Source organism: Molothrus aeneus, chromosome 1, assembly GCF_037042795.1.
Source record: "Molothrus aeneus isolate 106 chromosome 1, BPBGC_Maene_1.0, whole genome shotgun sequence".
Classification (NCBI taxonomy): Eukaryota; Metazoa; Chordata; class Aves; order Passeriformes; family Icteridae; genus Molothrus; species Molothrus aeneus.
The window spans coordinates 91506539-91531399 of NC_089646.1; the positions used below are offsets into that span (position 1 = coordinate 91506539).

Below are 24861 nucleotides of genomic sequence, written 5' to 3' on the forward strand. Positions count from 1 at the left end.
AGCAAAAAATGTAAAGCTCATGTTTGTAATGCAGTTGATAGTCAGTTAATTGTGAGTTGCAGGATTGCTTACTGTTTTCATGTTTACCTGATGCCTTGGTTCAGAAGGTGCTTCTGCAATCCTGCCTTTCTCCTCTGTGAGGGGAAAGGATCTCTTTGTTTCCTCATGTTTGTTGTTTTGGTCAAATCTTCAGTCTACTACAGCCAGCATGCAGCTGATCTCCAGTCCGTGTGATCCAAGAGGGAATGTATAGCACTTTGCAGTGGGCAGGAGAACCAAGTCAGGAGTTCAAAATAGGAATGTCCTCACAAATTGTTTTACTGATAACTTGTATCAAAATAGCCACCTTTGTCTAAATTCTAGGAAACGTGTGTAATTGAGGATGTTTAAGTTATGAGTATGGTGGATATTTTAATGAGGGGAGAGGGCTGTGTGTGTAGTGTGAAAGGCTGTTGAGATCCAGGACAGTTTAATTTAATACTGCAAATGGGGAATGGAATAAAAATAAAAATCCTCTTTTCATGTGAGATAAACTGAGCGGATGAGCAACCTTAATTACACTTCAATGTTTTTTTTGTTCTCTGAGAAGTTAAACGATACTTCATGACACAGCACAAAACTGAATTTTATTAGTGAAATACTGTAGAAATGTATTATTGAGTTCAATTCAGAACTTGGCTTTAGTGCTAAAGTTATAATGTTCTAATAAACAATTATTCTTGTTTGCAGATAACTACTCTTATTAATCATAAGGATAAGCCAAAGCGTTCCGACAAGACTCTGCAGGCAATCCAGCGAGTGGGCCAAGCCGTTAACCTGGCAGTCGGCAGATTTGTTACTGTGGGCGAGGCCATAGCCAACGAAAACCATGAACTGAAGGAGGAAATGAGTGTTGCTTGCATCGAGGCAAGGAGAGCAGGTATGGAGTTACTCATGAAATTGTACTGGTGCCATTTTTGACACACTATTTTTAGTGTCAGGCATAATGTAAGAACTTTATAATTTAATTGCTTAACCTTCCTCTGCTGGTTCATTCAAGGCCTGATCTGTTCCCTGATTTTGTCACTTACTTAAATTGCTGTCATCTTACAAATAGGGAATGGAATTGTGTGTTGGCTTTGATTTTTATAGGATCATTTGCCTCAAGGAATTACCTGATTGCTCTTTTTTTATGATGTTACGACAGACAAAGAACAGAGTGTTGGGAGTACAACTTTAGAGTTTATTGCTGCCAAGGTAAAACAGTGGAGTATTTTAAGTTATTTCAGTCTTATACTATTGAGGTCACTGCATTCCAAATCTCAGTGTCTGAATGAAGGTCAGTGTCAACCCATATTTCATCAGAACTCAGTAAGATGACTCACATCAGTCATCTGATGACTCCCCTCACTAGAATGAAAATCATATTGTGCTTGCCTTTTTGCTGGATTCAAGTTTTGTTGCAAACTTGCTGTGTGTATGAATTGAATGTGAAGTGTGGATAATTGAGTTGCCTGCTGTCACTCTCCTTCCCCCAGAAGACTCTGTTTAGGCTTATAGGGGATTGCATTCCCTGATGCTGTAAGACAATGCCAGTGTCGTCCAAAAAGCTGCTTTCCTAGATACTAAATATATTCCTTGCCTAATATTTCAGTGGTCATCAGTAAATGCATATTCTTAGATCTTCAGTGAAGGCTTCAATATGACATGTAGTAGAATGTTCCTTTTGTCATTAGTGGGGTGAGGTTTTGTTCTTGCTTTCACATACTTTTGGATTATGGGAAATTCTACTTGAAGCTTTCCCAATTTGAGCAGGTGGATGAACCTGCAAGTGTGATGCACATTCTGCTTGCTGTGGCTTCAGGGAGACAATCTTGAGCTTCTGTTGTGGGGACAAATAAATGACCCTTCAACATCCCTTCAACACTAATGTCTTGATTACTGCAGGATGGAACAATATTCTGCTCCAAGATGTGGGTTACTGTACTTGAAACTGATCTGTTAAGTTTAAAAGGGGGCTTGGGTGGCTGTTTGGTTTTTATCTTTGAAATTACCTCAGAGTTCTGAAGAACTTATCTTTGCTCACCTAACTGGTGTATGCCTTGTTGGATCGCTGTTCTGGCCTCAGACTTTGGGGATGCAGTTCATACTATTATTTGTGATTAAATGAAAAAAGAAGCTTAGAAATTGGGCATGGTGCTGTAAGAAATCCTCTGAAAATCTCTCAACAATGAATCACAATGTCTAGAAACACGCTGCTGATGAATGATTGTTCTTGTGATTTGAAGGACTATTCTGCATAAACTTTACACTGAAAATTCCTTGTTGCTTCAGTAAACTTGGCTGCAAACAGAAATGTCCTAATTTAAAAACATTCAATTTGTTATGTGAAGCATGTGTTTTCTCTTCAGAGATCCAAGTAAAATGCTGACAGGACAAAATTGCCAAAGTTCACATTGATAATCTCAGCTGCTGGAAGAGCAGTGCAGTCTGAATCTCTATTTTTTGACTTGCCAGTTATGCTGTGGTTAAGTATTTTTTTTCTCCCTATCACTGTATGCAGGAGGAGCTCAGAACCTAAAAATAGTCTGGAATACTTTATCCCAGCAAAAGACTATAGTTCTTTTGTATTGAAAGTTTTATTTCCTGTTATGCAGTAATAGCCTCAGTCTAGAGGAGTGAAGATACGGCCTGTTTACATTTCTGTCAGGCTCACGTTTACTTTGGCATGGCTCAGTTGTTCCCTGCATTTGAGATCTAACTTACAGCTTACGTAGGAAATTCAGTATAGCAAACATGTTTGCTCCTGGTTATTTGTTTGATGGAGGGTTTTTTGTGCCAGTAGTATCTCTGTGGACTGTTCAGTGTTGGACACAGTAACATAGTCCTTTGAATGGATAAACATCCTCTGAACTCATTTTCTGAACATGGTTATTCAAGTGCCATTTTTAATAACTTTGGTGTTCCCAAGCAAGCCAAAAAAATTTTCTGGACAATTATAGCCAAGAATATTGTCCATATTAATGAACCCTATGTTCTGAGGGCATGGGCAGCAGAAAGCCTTTGCTCTTTAGGGCAGGGAATCTGGTAGAGCTGTTCATACTTCTTTTTAGCCAATAAATTAGATTGTGTCTTAGGAATGGAGATTTTACAAGGCATAAAAGATTTCAACACAAAAGGATTTAGAACATTAAGCATCTCAATTTCTGAGAAGAGTAGGGAGTCTTTAAATCAATTGCATCTTCTGCAGAGGCTTTGAAGGATGACAGATGTTGTAGCTGTTTCTTGAGAAGGGTATAATCAGTGATTTGAAATGTTTCAGACTTGTTATGACTATTTCCTTGTAATAAACCTTGTAATTTGATTGACTCAAAATAGAATCCTAAAACACTGCAGAGGGTCATGTAGCAGATTTTGGGTAACATTATTCTTGCACTGTGTCAATGTTTACAGTGACAGTATAGTAGTGGAATTTAACTTACAGAAGCACATTTTAGATGCCCATCTGTGATTTTTTTTTTTTTTTTGTCTTCCTTTTCTGTCTAAAAACTAGGAAAGACTGGCTAATTTAAAAGACTGGCTAATTTAAAAGAGAAAGCACATGTCAGGAATAAGTGTCATAGCTTTTCCAGTATTCTCTGCCAGATGACTACATAGCCCTAAAAGAAGACATGGAGTAAAATAAAAGCAATAAATAGCTCTCTGCTATTTTTGCTTTGATTTTAGTACAGAGAGAGCTAAATTAAGAAGGCTGAAAAATGGAAATTTAAATGGATAAATGGAATCACAGAATAACTGCAGTTGTAAGGGTCATTTTAACTCCCAAGAATGGAGATCATGCAATTTCTTGTACACTGCTCATTTCTTACTTCTTTCTTCTGCCCTTACATAAGAGTGTTTGACTACCTTTGCTGTGGCGAAAGTATTTTCTTACGTCTTGTTCCATCACCAAACCTACTGGGATCAGTCTGTCTGTGTCTCCATACCTGCCCCCTAGCAGGATAGATGAAGAGCCCAGAAAGCTCTGCCACTGACCTTCCCTTCTTGGGGCAGAATAAACTTCCTCCCTTGAAGCTCTCCCCTTATGTCACTCGCTCCACTGTGTCAGCTGAGGTGTTGAGGAGCCCAGAAGTGGACATGGTGCTCCAGATGCTGCCTCACAAGTGCCAAAAGGAAGGGAAGAATCATTTCTGCAGCATTCCACATGCAGCTGGCCATTCATTATTGCTGACTCCTGTTGAACTCTTTGTTGCCCCCCATGTCTTTCCCCATGAAGATTCCCTGTTGACATCTGATCTCAGCGTGTAGGACTCAGTATTGTTACCCTGGCCCAGATGTGGTATTTACTGCTCTTGTTGGACTTCACAGATTTTCACAGATTTTCTATCAGCCTGTTCCTCTGTCTAGCCTTCCACAGTATCAGACACTCCCCCCTTTGGTATTGTTCACACACTTGCTGAGCATGCTGAGTAATCATCCAGGGAATAGTTTGGATGACTCCTGTCAGTCCCAGAGGTACACCACTGGAAATTGACTGCCCAGTGAACTTTGTATCTGTTATCAGCATCCCCAAGCCCAACAGTCAGGTTCATTTTCTACCCACCTTTTTGTTCACTTAGTCCATATCCCTAGATGAAGCTATAAGGAAACTATGGGAGATCCTGGCAGGGATCATACTGAAGCTGAGATGCACAGCATTTGTTACTTTCTTTTTTTAAAAACAGTGTCATCTCATAGTAAAAGGCACTCAGATCAATAAGGGACTATTCACTTTGGCAGGTCTGTGATGGCTCTTCCTGATTGCTTTTTTCTGCTTAATGTGGTAATGTCTTCCAAGATTATTTTAATGGTAATCCTGGAGGCTGATGTGAGGCTGACTAGCCCACAATAACCTGGGGGTTTTTTGTTAACCTTCTTTGACATGGATGTGAGAGTTGTCTTTCTATCATTGGAAATATCACCCAAGTGTCATAATCTCTCAGTCATGATAGGAGAATTACAGTGACACTGAACTGTTTCTTTGACATGCTCAGATGTGTTTTAGGGACTGGTGTATACCCAGCTGGGTATAACTTCTCTAGCTCCATCTCTACCCTAACAGGTCTTGTTCCTCTTAGCTTACTCCTTACTTAAGCTTAATTAAGCCCCTGCAGGGCTTAATTCCTGTTCCTGTAGTTGCAGATCTATAGGCAGAGAAGGAAGCCTTTGTTCTGTTACCAGAAGTCTGTGGCTCGCTCTCTGGAGCTTTTCACAGGCAGATACTGCAGGTGTTTCAGTGTTCTCTGATAACTCTTTCTATGACTAGCTGCTTCACCTATGACTTGATTCATCCTCTAGAAGGAGAATCCCATAACATAAGAAATGGGATAATGATGTGCATCCTTTCTTGGCTGCCAAAAGAACTTTGCATCTGTTTTAATTGTTCTCTGTGTGATTCTACAGCATTTTATGTTGTCACAGATATTGTGAGGTCCCAGAAATAGGTTAATCTGCTGACAAAGGTGAAAAAGTAGAGATTGGTGTGTAGTGAAATGAATTGGACTGGAGAAGGCAATGGCCAATGTGTTTTACTGTCAAATGATCTCCTTACCCAACTGGAGACTTGTCCTACAGCTTTGCTGGGAGTGCCTCTCACTCTTTGAGCTGCAGCTGTACTTTTATAAGTCCTCTTGCTTCTATCCATTTCCAGGGCCTTCAGCTGTGGAGCTCACTGTCTCAGACTGTACCATAGTACAGCATATGGGTGACTGATTATTTGGAGCATGCCTTTTGTGACCTGGCCTGGTCCCAGCAAATGTACTGGAAGTTCCTTTCCAGGATGCAATACTATTTAGGCAGTTTAAGAACCCAAGGGATTACAATTATCAGAGGAGAGAAGCACTATGAAATGTGGAGCTCTTTGATTTGAAGGACTGTCAGGCCTTCCTTATTCTACAGTGCATGGTATTTCTGGAGTACCAGAATAATGCAGGTTCTTCAAATGGGAGCACTGGCTTTATCAGGCTTTTGGAGTATTTTGCCTGCTTAGGTGAATTACCTTTGTTGAGGTTTTGAAGATGAGTCATAGGGAATTTGATCAAATCTCCTAGGTTTTATCTTTAAGGATGATCTATAGGTCAGCTGTAGGTTGATCATCTTTTCTTGCATGCTAACAAAACTCATGTCTCGGAGCTTGCCTGAGTCAGTCTCACAGCAGCCCTTCTCTGGTTACAGACTAACAAATTGCTCTTGTCTCTCCTGTATTGCACTACTATCTAAGGTACTCCAGAAGATTCAATTGGATATGGTCTGTGTTTCTTTCTTGGATAAGGAAATCCATTAGCAGCAGTGGATGTAGAGTTTTTACCTGCATAAAAAAATAAAAGTGGTCAATTAAGCGTTTTAAACTGTCTATTTAACTAAATGCAAGTTGAATAAAAAGATGGTGCTGAACCAAAAATCAGCACTTCCTTGCCTTTTTTTTTTCCTCTCCTGTCTCTGACAGTGCCCTGTTTGGTGGCCCTCCTTTGAATGTGAAGTGCAGTAGTCTCACTGTAATGTTTCAGTCCTCCAAACTGTGAAGTTATGTTTGGAATCTCTTTATTATTCATGCCTGGAGACTTCTACAGGAATAGGAAACCTATAAATTATGGGAATGCTAATTGAAATTTGCAAAGTGCAGGGGAGTTCATAGTTCTTTCTTCCTTGCTGCATCCCACTCTGTCAGTGGATTGATGCTGCAAGTGTGGGTACTGGTGTGACTTTGGCTATTAAAATCAGAAAAATACCTCCCATGAATGTTTTCTCCCTCCACACTCCTTAATTCTTCCCATCACTCCCCCCTCAAATAGCTGTAGATTACTGTAAGGAAATTAAGTGTATGTTACAGATGGAAGAATAAGGTAGTAGTGAATGGTAATCTACATTTAAATATGGAGAGGGTGCCACCAGCAGTCAGTCGAAGGAAGTAAAGTGAAATAAAAAGAGTTGTAGATAGCTCTGAAAGTGTCTTATCCCTCAAAGGTAGAACTTAAGAATGTTTAATAGCCCAGTATCTTTCTTCTAAGTATGGAAAGTCACTTTATTTTTTTTTTCCTTCTAGGTGAAACAATTGCACAGCTTACAGATGTGGCAAGCTTGGATCATCCAGAATCTGATAGCCACATAACAATCTTTACGGACAAAACGGGTGTGGTGAAAGCTGCAAGGTTGTTGCTTTCTTCTGTCACAAAGGTGCTGGTGTTAGCAGACAGAATTGTTATTAAGCAAATTATAACTTCCAGGAACAAGGTATTGTAGCTTCTTTTCTGTTATGTTTAACTGATACCTGTAGTCAGTGCAAAAGAGTGGTGGTAAATGTGATATTGTCATTATCTCTCTGGAGGAATTATAAAATAAAGAGATAAAATGAATGTCTTGCACATACTTGTTTACTTAGCAGGTATCTGAGAAGGGATGGCTCTAAGTCAGTAGGGTTAAAATAACAATTTTCATTGATTCTGCATTTTATGTCACCCACATTGCTTTATTCACTTACTCTGTTGGAGAAGATGCCGTGTTACTGCTTATTTAATTTTAAATTTGCTGTGAGGTGAAAAGTGTGTCTGTTGATAAAATGGTCAATAAATCTTCTACTTGCTAATGACAGGATGTGTGTTCTGTCAGGATCAAGACAAGGAGAGCATTATGGGATCTAGGCAAAAAGCAGTGAGGAATGCACATAAATGTCTGTGCCAGTGAAGTGAGATTTACAGATGAAAAGGTTTTTGTGCAGTTTAACTTAGGTATTGAAACTTAGGATGAAAAGACTTGGTTGGTTTAAATAATCTATGAAGGCCCATTTAACCTCAGATATAATCTGTTTTATGCAGTACAGACTTCACTCTCTTGCCTGTAGGATATTCTTCCATTTTTTTTTGGTCACAATGTGCTAAAACAAAAATAGAAAAATCCTTTATTTGAAAAATGCGAACCTGATAAGGTCTGGGGGTTTCCATTAATTTTGAGCTTGTAATCCAGAGCAGTGCCCCTCTTTCCACTTCCTATGTCCCGGTTTACTTTCCAGACCCACTGGACTCTTTTGCAGCACCTAGATCCAAGGCACTTAGTTCAGTCCAGGATTCAAAACCAGTGAAATTACCTGCTTCTCTCTGGCTTTAGACTTGGCAGCACTGATCTCCTGTCTTTGTACTCATTTCTTCTCTCAGCAGTTGATTCAGTTGGCTGCAGCGTTATCAATATCAGTTTTCTGGAGTTCCTTGCAGCATTGGTCTTTTTCTGCACTGAAGACCAGAATGGTGCATTTAATACCTTTTGCTGCTTTTCTGCTGTCGTCTGCAGCCAAGCAGTAATCCTAATTAATTTACCTTTCCAAAAGTGGCAGGTTTAGGCTATGGAGGAACTGTGCAAATGCACATATCATGAAAGGATAAGGAAGGAGCAGGCTAGGTTTCTGATAATTTTAAATATATATGAAAATATTGTCACACACCACTGGGAATATAGTAAGCATAGGTGTAGCATTTAATTTTGAAAGCATTTCAAGCAATCTCATAGTCTAGACTGGGTGTTTTTGACTCTGATAGCCATAGGTACAGAATCTTAAAATATCCTGAGTTGTAGGGGTCCAAGTACAATTCCTGGCCCTGCACAGAACACCCCAAGAGTGTTGTCATCTTATTGTAAATCTCCCATACCTTCTCAGTGATTTCTCATGGGCAGTTCCTCACAGCACTGACTCCTTCACAGCTCAACCACCAAACTCCATCTCTCTTCACAGCACAACCAACAAACTCCAACTCTCTCCTCAACCAGCTAACCCACTCTTCTGTAGCACTCATCCTCTTATTGGACACAGCTGTGGCCTATTAAGGGCAGGCCTGTTCCTAATCTTTGGTGATCAGTACAGCTGCAACTCCTCAGGTGTGAAACTACCTTCTGCACTATCTTTATTTTCTTACATTCTATCCCTCCACACAAGAGTAACACCATGTGCCCAAGAGCGCTGTCCAAATGCTTCTTGTCAGACTTGGTGCTGTGACCACTTCCCTGGGGATCCTGTTCCAGTGCCCAAGCACCCTCTGGGTGAAGAACCTTTTTCCTGATATCCAATCTAAAACTCCCCAGATAAAACTTCAGGCCATTCCCTCAGGTGCTGCCACTGGTCCTATCACAGAAGAGATCAGTGCCTGCTGCTCCTCTTCCCCTCACAAGAAAGTTGTAATTGCAGTCAGGTCTCCCCTCAGTCTCCTCTTCTTCAAGTGACCTCAGCTGTTCCTCCTATGGCTTCCCCTCAAGGCCCTTCACCATCTTCATAGCCCTCCTTTGGACACTCTCTAATGGCTTAATATCCTTCTTATATTGTAGCACCCAAAACTGTCCCCAGCCCTGGAGATGAGGCTGCCCCAGTGCAGAGCAGAGTGGGACGATCACCTCCCTTACCCAGCTGTCAGTGCTGTGCCTGATGCCCCCAGGACACAGCTAGTCTTTGGGATCTCCTGGGTTTTACTGCATTCTCCTTTCTGTGCATAGTGCACATCTGGGAAAGTCTGCTTTTGTCTGTGGTACCAGTAGAGCAATTCACATCTCCAGGACCAGATTAAACAAATGATGGGGTATTATACAGGCCTAATATTTATCTATGTCCTAATTTTTATAGAATACATTCCCAAAAAGTGTGTCAGATACCACTATGATGGATAGCAAAGAGGTTCTTCCTGTAGGAGACATTGTGGTAGAGGGATAATATGGATAAGGATTTAAGAGGTGCACAGAAATACTTTGAGACAGTGTAGTATGATATGGCAAAGAGGATGGAAAAGTAGGGAGAGGATGATCAGTGCTGCCAACTGGAGAAGATTCTGGCTTCTTGAAATGCATCACTGTTCCAAAAGATCTCAGCTCCATTTTTATCTGAAAGACTGAATGCCCAATGTTAAACTTCTATTGCCTTTTTTTTTTACTGCCTATTTCTGAACACCTTTTCCCATTGTCATTGTCTTCCTCATGTGAATAAAGAGTCAGTCAAGGGCAAAGGATAGAAGAGCAGATGAGTGGTGGGACATCCAATCTCTCGGACAAATGAAGTGATTGAGATCTTCCAGAATGGTGATCTGTTCCAGAATCCAGCCTCTGGCTGATGATCCCCAGTGATCCTGTTCCTGCTTCCACATTCTCTGCACCATATATGCTGTCCTTGTGTTCTTGGATTGCATTCATTTTCTTCCATACCTGCCCACATCTTTCCTGGCTTACAAAATCAGTTTCATTGTCCAACAGACTTAGTCACTGCACTGGTGAGCTTAAGGTTTTGCTCCACTCACTGTCACCAGTCAGGTTAGGAGAGCCAGAATAATAAGCAGGGAAGTGACAGATAGTGGGGGAGTTGCTGCATTGTTCATTTTGGATCAAAATATAGATGTGCCCCAAGATGATGTCAGCCTACGACTGCTGTTTGCAAGGTGACATTCATCCTGTGGCAATACCTAGTGCTAATTTAGATGTTAATAAGAGCTTAAAGCCTTGGGTTTTTTAACATTTTTTTTAACCTTTTAATTAATAGATCTATGTCTTCATTACCATCTGCATATTTCTTGTTGAAAAAGCTTTAAAATGAAAGATTAGGAAGACATCACAGGTATTTTGCATTGTATCAGCATCGTGAATAAGCTTTAGACAAATTTAGAGCTGTCTATACAGTTTTTTGGAATGTCAGGTCTGCCTGGGATGTCTGGAATTATTTAATGTAATGGAAATGCATGTGCTTTCACTGTAATTTTTATTTGACAAGAAATTTGTGATGAGAAAAACACAGAAAACTGTAACAGAGTTGTTTGCAAGCAAGGTCTGATTCATAAAGTACCAATTTGATTAAACCTGGAATGGTTGAGCATCATTAATATTTCTCTTTGTCTATTTTTAGAAGATAAAGTTGGACCTTCGCTTGTATGTTTTCCTCTTTTATCCACGTTTACTTTTCTACATCCTCACTTTCCCAGTCCTGTGTTTCTCTCTGTCTTCCACTCTCATACTGCTATTTTCACATTTTTATGCATCTTCCTTCCAAGTCTTTCGTACTCCAGCCTTTCTCATATATCAGCAGCCCAATCAGGAAAACTCCTCCTTTCTGCAGCCTTTGTGGAACTGTTTGCCCAACATAATATACTCAGACAGATTGCTGCAGTCTAATATTGCTTGATAAAGCTGTGAATTCCACAGCAGTCGCAGTGGGACATTTGCTTTACTTAGGTTACAGCTGAGATTGAGTGGCTGCTCTGCCACAAACAAATGAGTGCTTCTAGGAGAGTTTGCCAGGGTTGCAGGGAATGGGGAGTTGGTCATAATCAGGTGTGTACACTGTTTTTGTAGTTGTGGGGAGATACTTTTGGCATAGAAAAGGAAAAATCAGTTGAAGTTTCTCCCTTTCAAGTATAGTCTGTTAAATTTTCATGTGGTGTTTTATCTCCAGTCTGAAAGACAATACAGAACTGCTTTGAGAGTTTTCCCTTCTGAAGACATTTAGTGGATTTGAAAGATAACTTTGAGATTAGCAAGTATATGTCTAACCTGAAAAATGCGGATGTTAATTTGCAGATGTTATAATCCATAATGTAGTGTTTTCACAGGATACCTTCAGTAATCAGTAATTTATAAGGTCTATGATAGTCTTTCTGAATGTTTAAAAAAATGCTGATTTTACATGTGTTTATATATCTTGAGTAAGAACTTAGTACAACTTGGGTTTATTTAGTTCTTTGTTTTAGATGCACCTAATAGAAATCTCCAGAGTTAGACTAGGTTGTTATGAAAAGTACAAAACTATGAATTCACTTATTTTTAACTTTTTTGTTCAGTTTTGTTGAATTCTGTTGCTTTTTTTTTTTTTTAATATACAGAGCCACCGAAACACATCTGTGTAACTGTGATTTTAGACTTTAAAAGTGAGGCATCTGAAATGGAGAGTTACAACACAGGGGTATCATCTGCACTTGTTACTGTCATATTAAATTTAAAACCACATTTTTTCCTGAATCTGGAAGCTGAATCCATCAATACTCTTACACTTCATATTGTGAGGAGCAAGGAAAATGTTTTTTGAGGGCTGACAACAAATGACTCACTTTGAATGCAGCATGATAATTAACTCACATTGGATTTCTGGTTGAGTTATTATTGCTTAAATTGTGACAAATATATACATTTTAAACTATACACCTTAGGAGTGTCTGTAAATAATAGTACTCCTAGTTCAATGATAATGGTTTTTGTTAATCTACAGTATTTTCCTTTATCTTGCAGGTTCTTGCAACAATGGAACAACTAGAAAAAGTCAGTAGTTTCCAGGAGTTTGTACAGATATTCAGCCAGTTTGGAAATGAAATGGTGGAGTTTGCCCATTTAACTGGAGATCGGCAAAATGTAAGTGTTAGTAAGGAGTTGTAAGAGATGTTGCACAGTATCATCTTCATCTTGTTATCAGGAAGGTATGGGGTCTTCTGGGATGATAAAAGAAAACAAAACAATTGCTGGTGTCCTGTCTGTGGAATGTGCCCTCTCCTTGCTCCACCCAAAACACGTCTTTTGATTTTAAAGCTCAGCCTGAGAAATATGGCTGCGTTGTTCGCCCTGCATATCTTCCAGAAGCCTGTGTGTGTGTTATTTTCATTGTCTTTTGGCTTCCGTCACTTTCTTTTGGCTCTAACCTTTCTGTCTCATTACTCTGTTAGAGAGTTTGTCTTTTGTTATTCGACAGAAATATTTGATGTTTGCATGCAGTGAAAGCACTTAATTATCTTAAACTCCAAAGGGATTCTAATAAAGTGTCTGCTTGGTGGCTTGTTAGAGTTTGGTTTATTATTATTATTGTTCTGAAACATTTTTCTAGGTTTAGGTTGAAACCTTCTTATGTTAGGGCAATGAGTTTTAGTTCTCACAGGCAGCTACTCTTTCAAAGCCTTTCATCCATACTGGAAGCTTTTTTCCCCACTACTTCTATGTAAATTTAAGGGTGTGCTAAGGCTTAAGACTTCCGCTGTGAGCTGTGGTTACTTTCCCTTGATAATCCAGTCCTCTGCTCAGAGCTAAATCAGGGTTTGGTATAAATATACATAGTCCCTAATATCCAGCAAAATTCAGAAATCTGCTTGTATAAACAAATTGGCCAGCATCATGTGTTTCCTTTTAGTGTTGATGTGTGCATGCTTGGTGTCAAAGAACTGGGAAAGCTACTTAAAATTAAAGGAAATACCTGCTTAGAAGTGAGCTCTTTTTTTTTCTCTGAAGTATTTTTTCCCTGAAGCAGTTGTTCCTTTGAAAGGGAAACATGCATTAATCAGGAAGTCATAGTCACTTTTCAACTACATTCACTTTTCAACTGAATTTTCAGTGTTGAGTGGTCTTCTGCTCTCCCCTCTTTGCCTACTTGACTCTTTTGGCAAGAGTGCTACATTACCACTTTTTCAGTTGTATCAGGACTTTCTTGATGTGCTCAGTTTACAGTGTGTAAACTGCTATGTGGCACTACTGGTTTTATGGGGAGGAGGCATTCTCTCACAGTATTTTTAAGTGTGCCATAAATTCTTAAGTGCCATCAGATTTATCAGTGTGTAATGTCAAAAATTCAGAAATCAACTGTTTTCTTGTTTCATTGTTTTATTGATTTGGTTTTTAATGTGATTTTGATTTTAAAGATTTTCTGTAGTTGCTAAATACAGACATTATAAAAACGTCAAAACAGGCGGCTGCTGTTATTTATCTGGGTGTTTTTGTTAATCTAGGGTATATTAGGATTAATTACATCTTGTAAAGCTTCAGCTCATCCCATTCAGTTGCCTGTTTGACACTCAGCACTCAGCTGTCCTCGTGAGCAGTGAGAAGCTGGTAGATGTAGCTTTCTGAGTTCTTCCTTTTGTTAGACCCTCTTGCATGTTGAGGGATTCATGCCCTCTTCCCCCACATCCTGGTTTGGAGTCTAAATTCTTCTATTTTGATGAATTTTGCTGGGTATAGTTCAGTTTTGCAGGTGTATCCACCTTTCCCTGGAAAGTTCTTGATAAGTTTCTGTACTCAGAGCAGAGAAATACCAAGGAATTGCTTTTTCAGCCTCTTAAGACTTTTTTTATTACTGGTATGTAGCAAATATAACACTGAAATAGAGAAAAGATTTAGTTTACATTTCCTCCACTGCAGTATAATGAAAATCAGGTGTTCTCTGTTTCTGCCTTACCCTCCCCTCCATTTCGGAAAATACTTCTTGGCAGCTATTCTTTTCACTTCATTTTTCTGTTTTATGAATAATGCCTTATGATAAAGGTATCAAAATTAGCAACAGTTTACATAACATGCTCTATATCTTGGAGATCTTCCTTCTTTGAAATCTGAGTTGAATAGAGCCAAGAATAAATCCATAAATTGAAGTCTGTCTGAAAAGTAAGTTCTAGATCATGACTTAGGCTGAAAATAGCGGTTGTCAGAAATTAGAAAGCTTTCTCACAACCATTCACCTGCAAGAGTTCTTTTTCCAGTCTCACAAGTTAATATTTTAGATACTGTGTAATATTTGGGTCTTTTTTTTTCTTTTGGTGTTTAGGACTTGAAGGATGAGAAGAAAAAGGCCAGAATGGCAGCATCTAGGGCTGTTCTTGAGAAGTGCACTATGATGCTCCTGACTGCTTCAAAGGTGAGTGAGTTTGTGCACCCTTACACAACTTGGCTAAATCACAAAGCATGGCATCTGCCAGGAGAGCTGACTCTCCTCTCTCACTCTCTCACTTCAGATTTCATGCTAGAGGAGGGTATAAGTGTAAAGAATGAGGAAAGAAAATCTCTGTATTCTGAGTAGCGGTGTGAATTCAACTTAACAGCAGTTTAGCAGAAAGAATTCCGTATTCTAAAATCATTTTCTAGACTTACCTTAGCAGGAAGCATTCATTTCAATATACTGCATGTGTAGTCTTTCATAATAGTTACTCTGCTTTCTTTAAAAAGACTTGTCTGAGGCATCCAGACTGTGAATCTGCTCGTATTAACAAAGATGGAGTTTTTCATCGGATGAGACTAGCTTTGGAACAGGTGATAGAAATTGTAACTGACTCTAGACCAAATGGAGAAAGTGAAATGGCCCCCATCAGCATATATTCTGGCATCAAAGAATTCAAGGTAAGAGTAGAAATAATATTGTTTTCTACAGCCAATAAAGTACCTCTTAACTAGACTTTTGGGGGAAAAAAATTGGTTTTAGATTTGAGATCATGGAGCTGCATCTCTTCAGAGGTGTTGACTTAAATAACTGTCTCAAACTGTTAGAGAATCTGTCAAATCTGTCAAGAGGTGACTATAATTTAATTGTCATTGCCAAAACACACCTCTCCTTCTGAATCAGTGTGCATTCAGAACTCTTAATATGTTGTTGAGGTGATGCATTGACATTGAATAAACTGAAGTATCAGGATCTGCTCAGACCTTCATTAAAATAGTTGTTTGAGAATTCTTGCTTTTTAAGTGTTAATGTTTTTAAAACTGCACACAAAAATATTCTTACAAACATTTAAATGAGCAAACTGGCATCTAAAAGAAATGTTCTGAATTGAAATTGTAGCTCAATGGACTTTTTTCCTCATAAAGGCTTTTCTAAATTTCATACTCCATTAAGAACAGTTAATGAGCAACTGTGGCTTACTGCTTTTGAGTGTGTCACTTTGATTCAATTTATTTGTTTATCCATTTCCCCTCTTTGAATTTCCACTGAAATTTTTTGAGAGTGCCCCAAAGTATTAAATTTGCTACATACATATTTTTAGAAAACTACTCAAAATGGATTACATGGATGTGGAAGGATCAAACAAAATTGGAACATATATTTAATTTCTGAAACTTCCTGAGTTTAGAAACTTTTTATTGACAGCAGTAGAACAATGATGTATTTGCTGTTATTCCTGATAAGGAATACAATAATATATTTGCTGCTATTCCTGATAAGGGGCTAGTAAACTGCTAGTTGTATTATCACTTTTAAGGAACATCCCAAACCCCAAACTGCAGGTCTGGACACAAGGAAATTGTTGGATTACTTTGAACATAAGGGAGTAATTTTAAAAAGCATTAAAGAGAAAAATAAAAAGTAAAATGATAGATCTGCTTTCTGCATTTGCGTCACAACTAAATCACGTAAATTCTCAAGGAAATTATGTGCTTCTTTTTCAGAATAAGGTGGAAGGTCTCCGTGAGAATCTTTATTTTCTCTCAAAAGAGAACCTTTCAACAATGCTGGAAGTTATCCTGGAACACACAGAAGACTTCACAGACTCTGCCTATACCAGTCATGAGCACAGAGAGCACATTTTGGAGCTGTCTAAACAAGCTAAAATGGAGCTAGAGCAGCTGGTTTCAGTGTGGATGCAAGCTGTAAGAGCTTTTTAGCAAAGTAAATCTTTTCATCTCTACTTTGAATAGAAATTTTGAATGCAGTCTTTCTTCTGGTCTAGGAAGAGAGAACTGGGTGTATTCCTCACAGTGGGAGCTGATCAAGGAAGCCAGTTTGTTCTGTGCTTTTGCAGCTCCATATGTTCTGTCCTCCCCCTACCCAGTGGGGGAATCAATTGCTTCATTGATTCTTTGATGGCTAAATTAGGCTACTGATGGCAGTAGACTAATTTTAATGAAGATGAGAGTGTAAACATGGCAGTGAACAGAAGTATCACTGCACAATCTTAAACAGTGAAGTCTTTTGGTGGAGTAGTTCAGAGATTTCAAGATGTCTTGATCCCATAGCTGTGACCACAGTTTTCTTTCTTGTTTTCAACTGAAACAGTTAAACTATTGGAAAGGGAAACATTGTAAAAAATTGCCTGGGTTTTAATATTATAGAGAGAGAAGAGAAACAGTAAGGCTATTTTTGTCTGTCCTTTTTTTCATAATTTAAATTATGGTAGCTTTTAGAAAAGAATGCTGTTAAGCCTGCCTCTATCATTTGTCTTACTTGTTCCTTGAAAATGATAGAAGATACATGCAAAAGGGGAAGCAAAACCAGAGATGGAAAAGGCAGCTTCTGGTTTTGATGCTGACTTGCTTTCAGTCTTGCTCCTGGGGATATGTGTAGCACAAGGTCTTATCAACGCTCTGAAATAAGGCATATGTGTCCTGGTATAGGATATTTACTTAACTGAGTGTATGTCTTATGACAAAGCATTTTTGTTCCTTTTTTCCTCTTTGAATCAGGCACTGCTGTCAGGTGTGTTTTTAATGCAGTAGTGTAGTTTGAAGGGCATATAAATCTTACTGATAATACAGAATATTGTTATGACAAACAAACTCATACAGAATATCAATTTTATAGACTCCCTTTAACTATAGGAGCTAAACCTGTGTTTAGCTTGGTGTTGGTGGTTAGCCCTGGTAGGCAGCTGTGCAAACACTGCTCAGCAGTAACTAACATTGTGTTGTCAGCACTGCCTTTATCACAAATCTGAAGCAGCAGCATGCCAGATTTATAAAGAAAGTTAATTCTATCCCAGACAAAACCAGGATACATGGTTATTTCTTAGCTCTTTACTGGTGGAAAATAGTCACCTCTAAATAATTTACAGGCTTCATTTCAAGAGATATAAATGAGAGCCTAGTTCAAGATTATGCATATTTATGATCTGTGAAAATAATTGGACGTGCACATGTGTGCTTGTGCATTAAGAATTTTCATTAATAAATAACCCAGCCTACTTGTGACTAAAGACACAGTAGCAGGAAAAATAATAACAACTCACTGAGATGGATATTTGGTTTCAGCTCAACAGTTTCATTGCAAGGTGAATGTTCTGAAGAACTAATCTTATAATTCAATATAAAACATTTGGTATAACATTTTTAAGGAACCACTTTATTTTAAAAAGATGTTTATATTAAAAAAAGCCTTAAATGCTTGTTTTACTGTAGGATGGTCAGGTAGATGATTTCTGGCAGATGTCAAGGAATCCCGTTTCCTGAAAAAAGTTCAGTGAAATTTAGAAATAAATTCCTGTTGAATACAAGCAGACAATCAGATTGCCTCACAATTGGTTTTAGATTTAATTTGGTGATAAATGTTTCTATAAAAGAATTTTTCTAGTAGAATATAGACAGGCTGCATAAGTGAGAGCATCTCATCTAGAAAGAAAAGGCTGTCTTCTAAAGCTTCTTGAGCTAATGACATATGATGTCAAGGTGGGGTTTGCTGGGTTTTTTATGTAATGTCTTGTTGGCTTCTTTCTTTGCTTTGTAGCAAAACCAAAAGACAAAGGATCTCATGGAAGACTTGGAAGTAGCCATTTTAAAAACGTGCCAGTGCATGAATGAACTTAAAAGGGAGGTAAGTACAGCTTAAGCAAGATTCGGTGAATAAAAGTTTGAATTTCATACTTTTCATCCCACTGTAAAATGGGGTACTGTACCCAAGAATACTGTTGCCTGCTGATAGACAAGAGTAACCAAATCAGAATTAGATCATGGATCTAGCTACATCATCTTTGTCCTTACTGATTAGAAATCTGTTGGCTGCAAAGGTTCATTGCTAACCCAAAAAAGAAGTATTTGGAAGCAAGTACTATGTCTGTTATCATTATTTTAAATGTAAAGGCAAACTTCCCTTGGGGATGCATACATCACTGTTTGTAAATACATTTTCTTCTAGTGTGTGCCTAAATTAATAAACTGCATTTTCAGTTTATTTGTATTTAACTTTTTGTATTGATTTCCTTAGCAGAAATGTGTTATGACAGTGCCTTATACTCAGGGGTTTTTTCTCAGCAGTTGTCAGTTATGTGTGTGTCTGTAGTACATTGTTCTTTTCCTAAGTGCAAGTGTGCTGAGGTCAGCTTGCATACACACATGGAATAGCTGCCTCATTTGGTACATGGGATGGACTGCACTTGCTGCTCAGGGTCTTCACCCTTCCTAGTGAGGGTAGCATTGGTGCCTTGTCTGTTCCACAGAACTGAAGCAAATAGAGAATCTGATTTCTGGCAACTTCCTAAATATTTGCACATGATTCTGCTATCTTTTCAACTGCTTCAAATTGCTGTTCTTTTAAGCAGATGGAGAAATGAAGATTAAGAACAGTGAGTTTCAACACAGAGCAGTGCAAAGATGTTAGAGAAATGTGGTGAACTTGTTTAGGCTGAGCTGTCAGCTCCTGTAACTGGAAAATCTCAACTGCTGAAAAAATTGTGCTCCCCTTTTTTACCATAGGCAGAATGAGAAATTTTGTCTTCTGGACTGTAGTTCCTGCAGCTGTCCTGAAGATTTGAACAGTGCTTTCAATCTGTTTGAGTTCAGTTGCACTTCTGCTGTCAGGCAGAGTGTTGGGCTCCAGAAAGTGGAGGATAGATAATTTTTGCACTTTGATTATGTGCTGGTTTGTAATTTGGTCACCATTATGGAGGAAATAGACAGCAGTGCTTTGCCAAAGTGGCCTTCACTTTGGAATGTGAGCACTTCACAGTGCTGTGAGATTATCCTTCTTGAGCAACATTGTTCCCAGGTGCTGATTGAGGTGGAAGAGTTCCCAGTCAAATTAGGATGTGACTATTTAATTGCATGGATCATAAAGCCACAGGTGGCTGGAATATGTTGTGTGAAAGAAAGGATTCATGCTCTTAGAAGTAAGTTCAGAGAATTATGTTGTTTTTGTTGTTCTCTGTGTAGTGATTGAATTGATCCCAGAGTGGCCATGCTTCTGTACATGGCTGAAGACTCTCCTGTCAGTCTGACTTGGGGTGCCCCAGTGTGTCAGTCAGGATTTCTACTGGTTAAATTCAAATACTGTGACTGTAATTAAAATGTTTTTGAGAGCCTGAGTGGCTGAGAACAAAAGACAGCCTTGTTAAAGTAGTTAACTCTCTGTCTTTTTATGGAAGAAACAGAATTTGTATTCCTTTCTTGAGATGATTTTACCGCTAATGATCAGAGACAGGATTAAGTAGAAGTCTATTTCTATTTTGGATCAGGATGAAAAGAATCTCTAATGAAAAGGTGATCTCTATGTAGTCTACATATAAATGAGAATTGCCGGTTCCTACTCCAGCATTACAAGCCTTTCAGATATCCTTTCTTCAGAGTTGACTTCGTTTCTGGGATTACTGATTTGTGCTAATTTTTAATGTCATGTGAGCAATGTTATATAAATAGTTTATAACAGGTTGTCATAGCTTGTTTTTCCCCCTCTAAAAAACAATTGCAGCAGGTTTTGAGGCAACAATTCAATTTTCTTGTCCTTTGTGAAATTAAAAAACAAATCCAGAAGAACCTAATTCTGGATGCACAGGAAGTACTGCCAGAGGAAGGGGGTAAAAATGGAATCCAGTGAATTAAAAACCCCAACATACCATTCCAGTAAAAACTCTTCTCTATGGAGTGAGTTCCAAGCTCATCACATTCATAAGAGCTGGAAAAATACTTCCTCTTGAACACCAAGTTTGTTCTGTACTTGGTCTAGTTTAGTAAAGTGAGTGCAGTATTACAAGACTCACAATAGTCCTAGGAGCATATTCTGCTGTTTCTAAAGAGGTTGCTATTTTGGTTTTAGCAATGTTCTTAAGATGGGGCTGATTGTAGGGTGCAGGTAACCTAGTGACTAGTTACTAGAACTAGCAGCAGCTGTCACTGATACCTGTTTTCAACCAGGGTCATTCACAGGACAGTTTCTGAGTCTGTATCTGGATTTAGAGATGTGTTTGAATGAGAAGCTTCTCCTTGCTTGTTGGGAGATTGAGACTCCTTCAAGACCCATCTCCTTGTAGAAAAGGTGCTTTGTACTTTCCTAAGGCTGTGTCACAAGCTGATTATATTCAAGCTTTTCTTTGCATTACTGATAATTCTAATTTCTAATACATTATAAATTCAGTTTTGTGTGGCTTCAGTCTGATTTACACAGTTCAATGTGTGTTCTTTAGGAGAAGTGGGATGGCCATTGTGCTTTGCTTATGCCAAACTTGGTGACCCACAGATTCATACATCTGGTTTTTCCTCAGCTGTAACATAATCAGAAAGCAGTGGTGTGATGGCTTAATGGCCTCATTTTACCCAGCTGCTCTTTTGTTTCTCTCCATATTTGGTTGTGAAGTTGTTTTTTCTTGTTTGTGGGGAGAGTTTTTTGGCTTTTTTTTTTTAATTGCAGTGGATTTTATCTTTGAATAGTAATTGAAGAACTAAAACTCCAGATAATAAGCAAGCTGTATAGGAGCTTTCATGCCAGTGAAGTTTTTGCTTCTTGAAAAATTAATCTGTCTCCTAAGCTTGTTTGACTTGGTACTGGATAGGCTTTTTTTTTCTGTTTCATGGTTTATCTCTTCTTCTTTTAATGCTATTCAAGGTCCACAGTGCAGCAACATCTCTGGCAGCAGATCTTCTAAAATACCATACAGATCATATGGTTCTCAAAGCATTAAAAATCACAGGAGTAGAAGGAAATCTTGAAGCTGTAGCAGAATATACTTGCAAGCTATCAGAGCAGAAAGAACAGCTTGTTGAGGTGAGTTCACACCTGCTTTCGTTGTATAGGACACTTAGAAAATGAGTGGCCGGATTTGCATCAGTCTATTCTTTAGGAAGGCTTTGGTCTGTGTTTTTGCAGTTTTATTTTATTTTCCTAATATGCTGTTGAATTTTGGATTGTTCTTGTCAGGGTATGAGCCAGATACATCACATCACTATGGCATGCAATTGTTGTAGAAGGGATTTACATTTGTGCCCAGTTCTCCTCATGGATCTAGACTCAATCTGTATGTAGACATTTGGCCTAAAATATTAAGTAAAAAAGTAAGTTTCTAGGTCCAAGAGGAAATTATCACCCCTTTCTTTCAAGCAGCAGTCATCCAGCTATAGCTGAATCCAGGTATACAAGAATGCTGGAGATATACAGTTAAGTTTCTTAATGCAGTGAGTTTGATTTTTTGAAGATTAGTCAAGAGGGCCACTGAAAATCTTCCTCCTTTGGGACAAGCAGTGTGTGGAGGGGATGTCAGCCATGTGTAGTTTGTTGCTGTCTCTCACAGATGAGCAGAGGTACCTATGCCAGCAGGAGACATACAAATACAGATCACTTTGATCTGAAATACAGTGATGCCAGCAGCTGTACTTGCATGGTATCCAATACTCATTTCTAAAAAAATATGATATACAGGGCTTGAGGATTCCTCCCAGAAATATGAATATGCAGAAGCAACACCCTTGAACTTCCAGGACTGGTGGAACAATGCTTTGAATTTTTAATTTCAAATTTAATGTCCCCTTGATCTGTGGCTATTCAGTATTCTAGTGAGACATCAGGTTTTTTTCAGGCATAACCAAAGGTTAAATAATGCTTGTGTGTGAGACCTTGCAGCATGTCTGATGATGTGCAATAAGTTTCATATGTGCTGTCTCTGTCTTACAAATTCCTTTTGATCTGAAAACTTCCATGTTCCTTTCAACCCAAAGTTCACTCTAGGTTGATGATGAAGGAAAGATGAAGGAAACGATATTACTTCCCTAAACTAATTTGGCACTGATTTGCTCAAAGATAATTTAGTCCATTGGATGATGATGAAAACCTAAATTTTCCACATGCTTACTTATTGCTGAATAAGCCTGTTCTTATTTATTCTACAGTTTTTCCAAGTTCTATATATGTGTGTTTACTTTCAGTTTTATTCAGTCATAAATATGTGAAATTGTTTTTGTTTTACTTCAGTTATTAAGACTTTCTTTTCTGTTAATGGTTTTCCACACCTTTCAAGTCAGGATTTAGCCCCATTTTTATTATTAATTCTCCCTGAGTAGCGCCCAGGGAGTGCAGTCCCCAGTAAATATTTGAAAGGACAATCAATAACTTCATGTTTGTTTGTACACCTTATTTTTGTATGTACACCTTTTCGCACTACTAATAGATGTACATTTTTTACAATTCTTTTAATTTTTTTGAAATAATTCAGATGTGTCGCTTACTGAGGCATGTTTCTGGAACTGAGCCCCTTGAGATAACTTGCATACATGCAGAGGATACCTTTCAGGTCACTGGCCCACAGGTATGTTCAGCTTTTAACTGGCCTCTTCTGCTACACATAAATCAATAAAAATTACTTGTGTGGATTTTTCTGGAGACCTAATGTTTACCTGTTCGAAGCATTCATTTCTAAGAAGGAATTTTGCTCTAGTTCTGGGTGAGAGCTAAAAGAGCAATCATCAAGCCTGCAATTGTCAGATGAATACACATTGATAATAGTAGCAGATTAATTCTGTGTTTTGCCTGGGGAGGCATTTGTGAATTCATGTGGAACACTATGTACTAGGACTTACAGCAGCAAATGCTTTGTTCTTTGTCCAGATAATTTCTGCTGCAGAAACCCTGGCATTACATCCATCTAGCAAGATTGCAAAAGAAAATCTTGAGGTGTTCTGCGAGGCCTGGGAGTCTCAACTGAGTGACATGTCTCTGTTGTTAAGAGAAATCAACGATGTGTTTGAAGGAAAAAGAGGTAAGAAGGCTGTGTAGAAATAGAAAAATGTAACTTCAAATCTAAGAATTTTAAGTGTGATTTAGGAAGTTCTGTTTTCTTAAGAGTGGAGTGCAGTAAACAGTTCCACATCCTGTGAGATCTAGGTAGCAATACACAGATATGTTGGGTTTGTATAGATGTTAAATCAGGCTGCTTATTGGATTTTTTCAAATAAAAGCAACCAAATAAAGGCCTGATTTACGTAAGATTAGCTATGTTTAATTTTCTGCACTGAGATTAGTTCCAGCAAAATCGAATGGAACTGTTCAAAGGACACAGAAGTGTTTGACTCAGTTCTTTGCCAGCAGTGTCCAAAATACACTGGGGTGGTAAGGGGTGGTAGGGCTTTCACCCACCCCTTGTTTTGTCTTGCACATATCATCAATTCATGACAGTCAACATACAACTTGAATTGTGACATGTTTAATTAATGTCCTGTATTTGTAGAAAATACATATATACATATATGTTCTATACTGTCAGCTTGCCTTGTATTCACTTCATAATGTAGTGAATGTAGTTATTTGATTTTTAAACTGCTGTCCTTTCTCCTGGATGGAATTTCTGACGACTCTGCACAATCTTGGGATATTTTCTCTGGTTGGTAAGTTTATTGGTATTTGTACAACATGTAGAAGAAAAGCTTGGAATCTTAAGGAAAAAAATTTCTATGTCTACTTTTAGCATAGGGTAATTTACCTTTAAAATGGAAGGCATTTTGGTTTTCATTTTTATACCACATAATTTTCTTTCAGATTATTTCTTTAGTGTAGCCTGTCACACTTCTTATAGCTATGTCTTTGTTTCAGTCTTTAGGGTATAATTGCATACAGATAGAATGTAATGTATAATAATACTGAATGTCTTGTATTTTAAAGAAAATTGCTCAGGTTCGAAAGCTTAGATTTAGCTAAATATGGGCACTTAATTTTTTGTATCTAAGATACAGAAAATGTAAATCCTTATTCAGGTTAGATGACACTTTATCAATGATACAATACTTCATCTTGCTATTGAGACCTCTTTTCATTTTCAGACTTGATTTTGTAGTTTAAATTTCTGTTCTTGATTATTTGTGTGAGCAGTTCTTTACTGCCAGCATTTTGAGCACAGTAGCAACCAGTCATGGGGTGTAATATCTTAAATTGTTGCTGCTGGTTGGTGAATGAGTGTGTGCCTGAGCCTCGTAAAAGACTTGTTAAAAGAAAACATATGTTGAAATTCTGAGTGGGTTTACAATAATTGTGTGTACTTCAGGTTATTGGCAGTTTGAGACTTCTGAGAAAAATGTGATTGTTATCCCAGCTGTTCTTCCACCTTGTTCTGAAATACCACATAAATATGTGCAGAGAGCCTGTTTATGGGCCTTTCAACTTTCAGCAGATTTTTTGTTTGTTTGTTT

The 24861-nt window shown here is 38.3% G+C and overlaps 1 protein-coding gene across 2 annotated transcripts in view; it reads left to right on the plus strand.

The window, feature by feature from the left end:
• CTNNAL1 (catenin alpha like 1) overlaps positions 1-24861 on the plus strand; it is a 58359-nt gene that overhangs the window by 20847 nt on the left and 12651 nt on the right. For both annotated transcript variants that reach the window (XM_066560633.1, XM_066560641.1), the window contains exons 2-11: positions 730-919; positions 7061-7248; positions 12256-12375; positions 14546-14635; positions 14944-15114; positions 16159-16359; positions 18209-18295; positions 21296-21454; positions 22896-22988; positions 23288-23438. In XM_066560633.1, the coding sequence (XP_066416730.1) occupies positions 730-919; positions 7061-7248; positions 12256-12375; positions 14546-14635; positions 14944-15114; positions 16159-16359; positions 18209-18295; positions 21296-21454; positions 22896-22988; positions 23288-23438 (1450 nt within the window). The remainder of the gene's footprint in view (positions 1-729; positions 920-7060; positions 7249-12255; positions 12376-14545; positions 14636-14943; positions 15115-16158; positions 16360-18208; positions 18296-21295; positions 21455-22895; positions 22989-23287; positions 23439-24861) is intronic.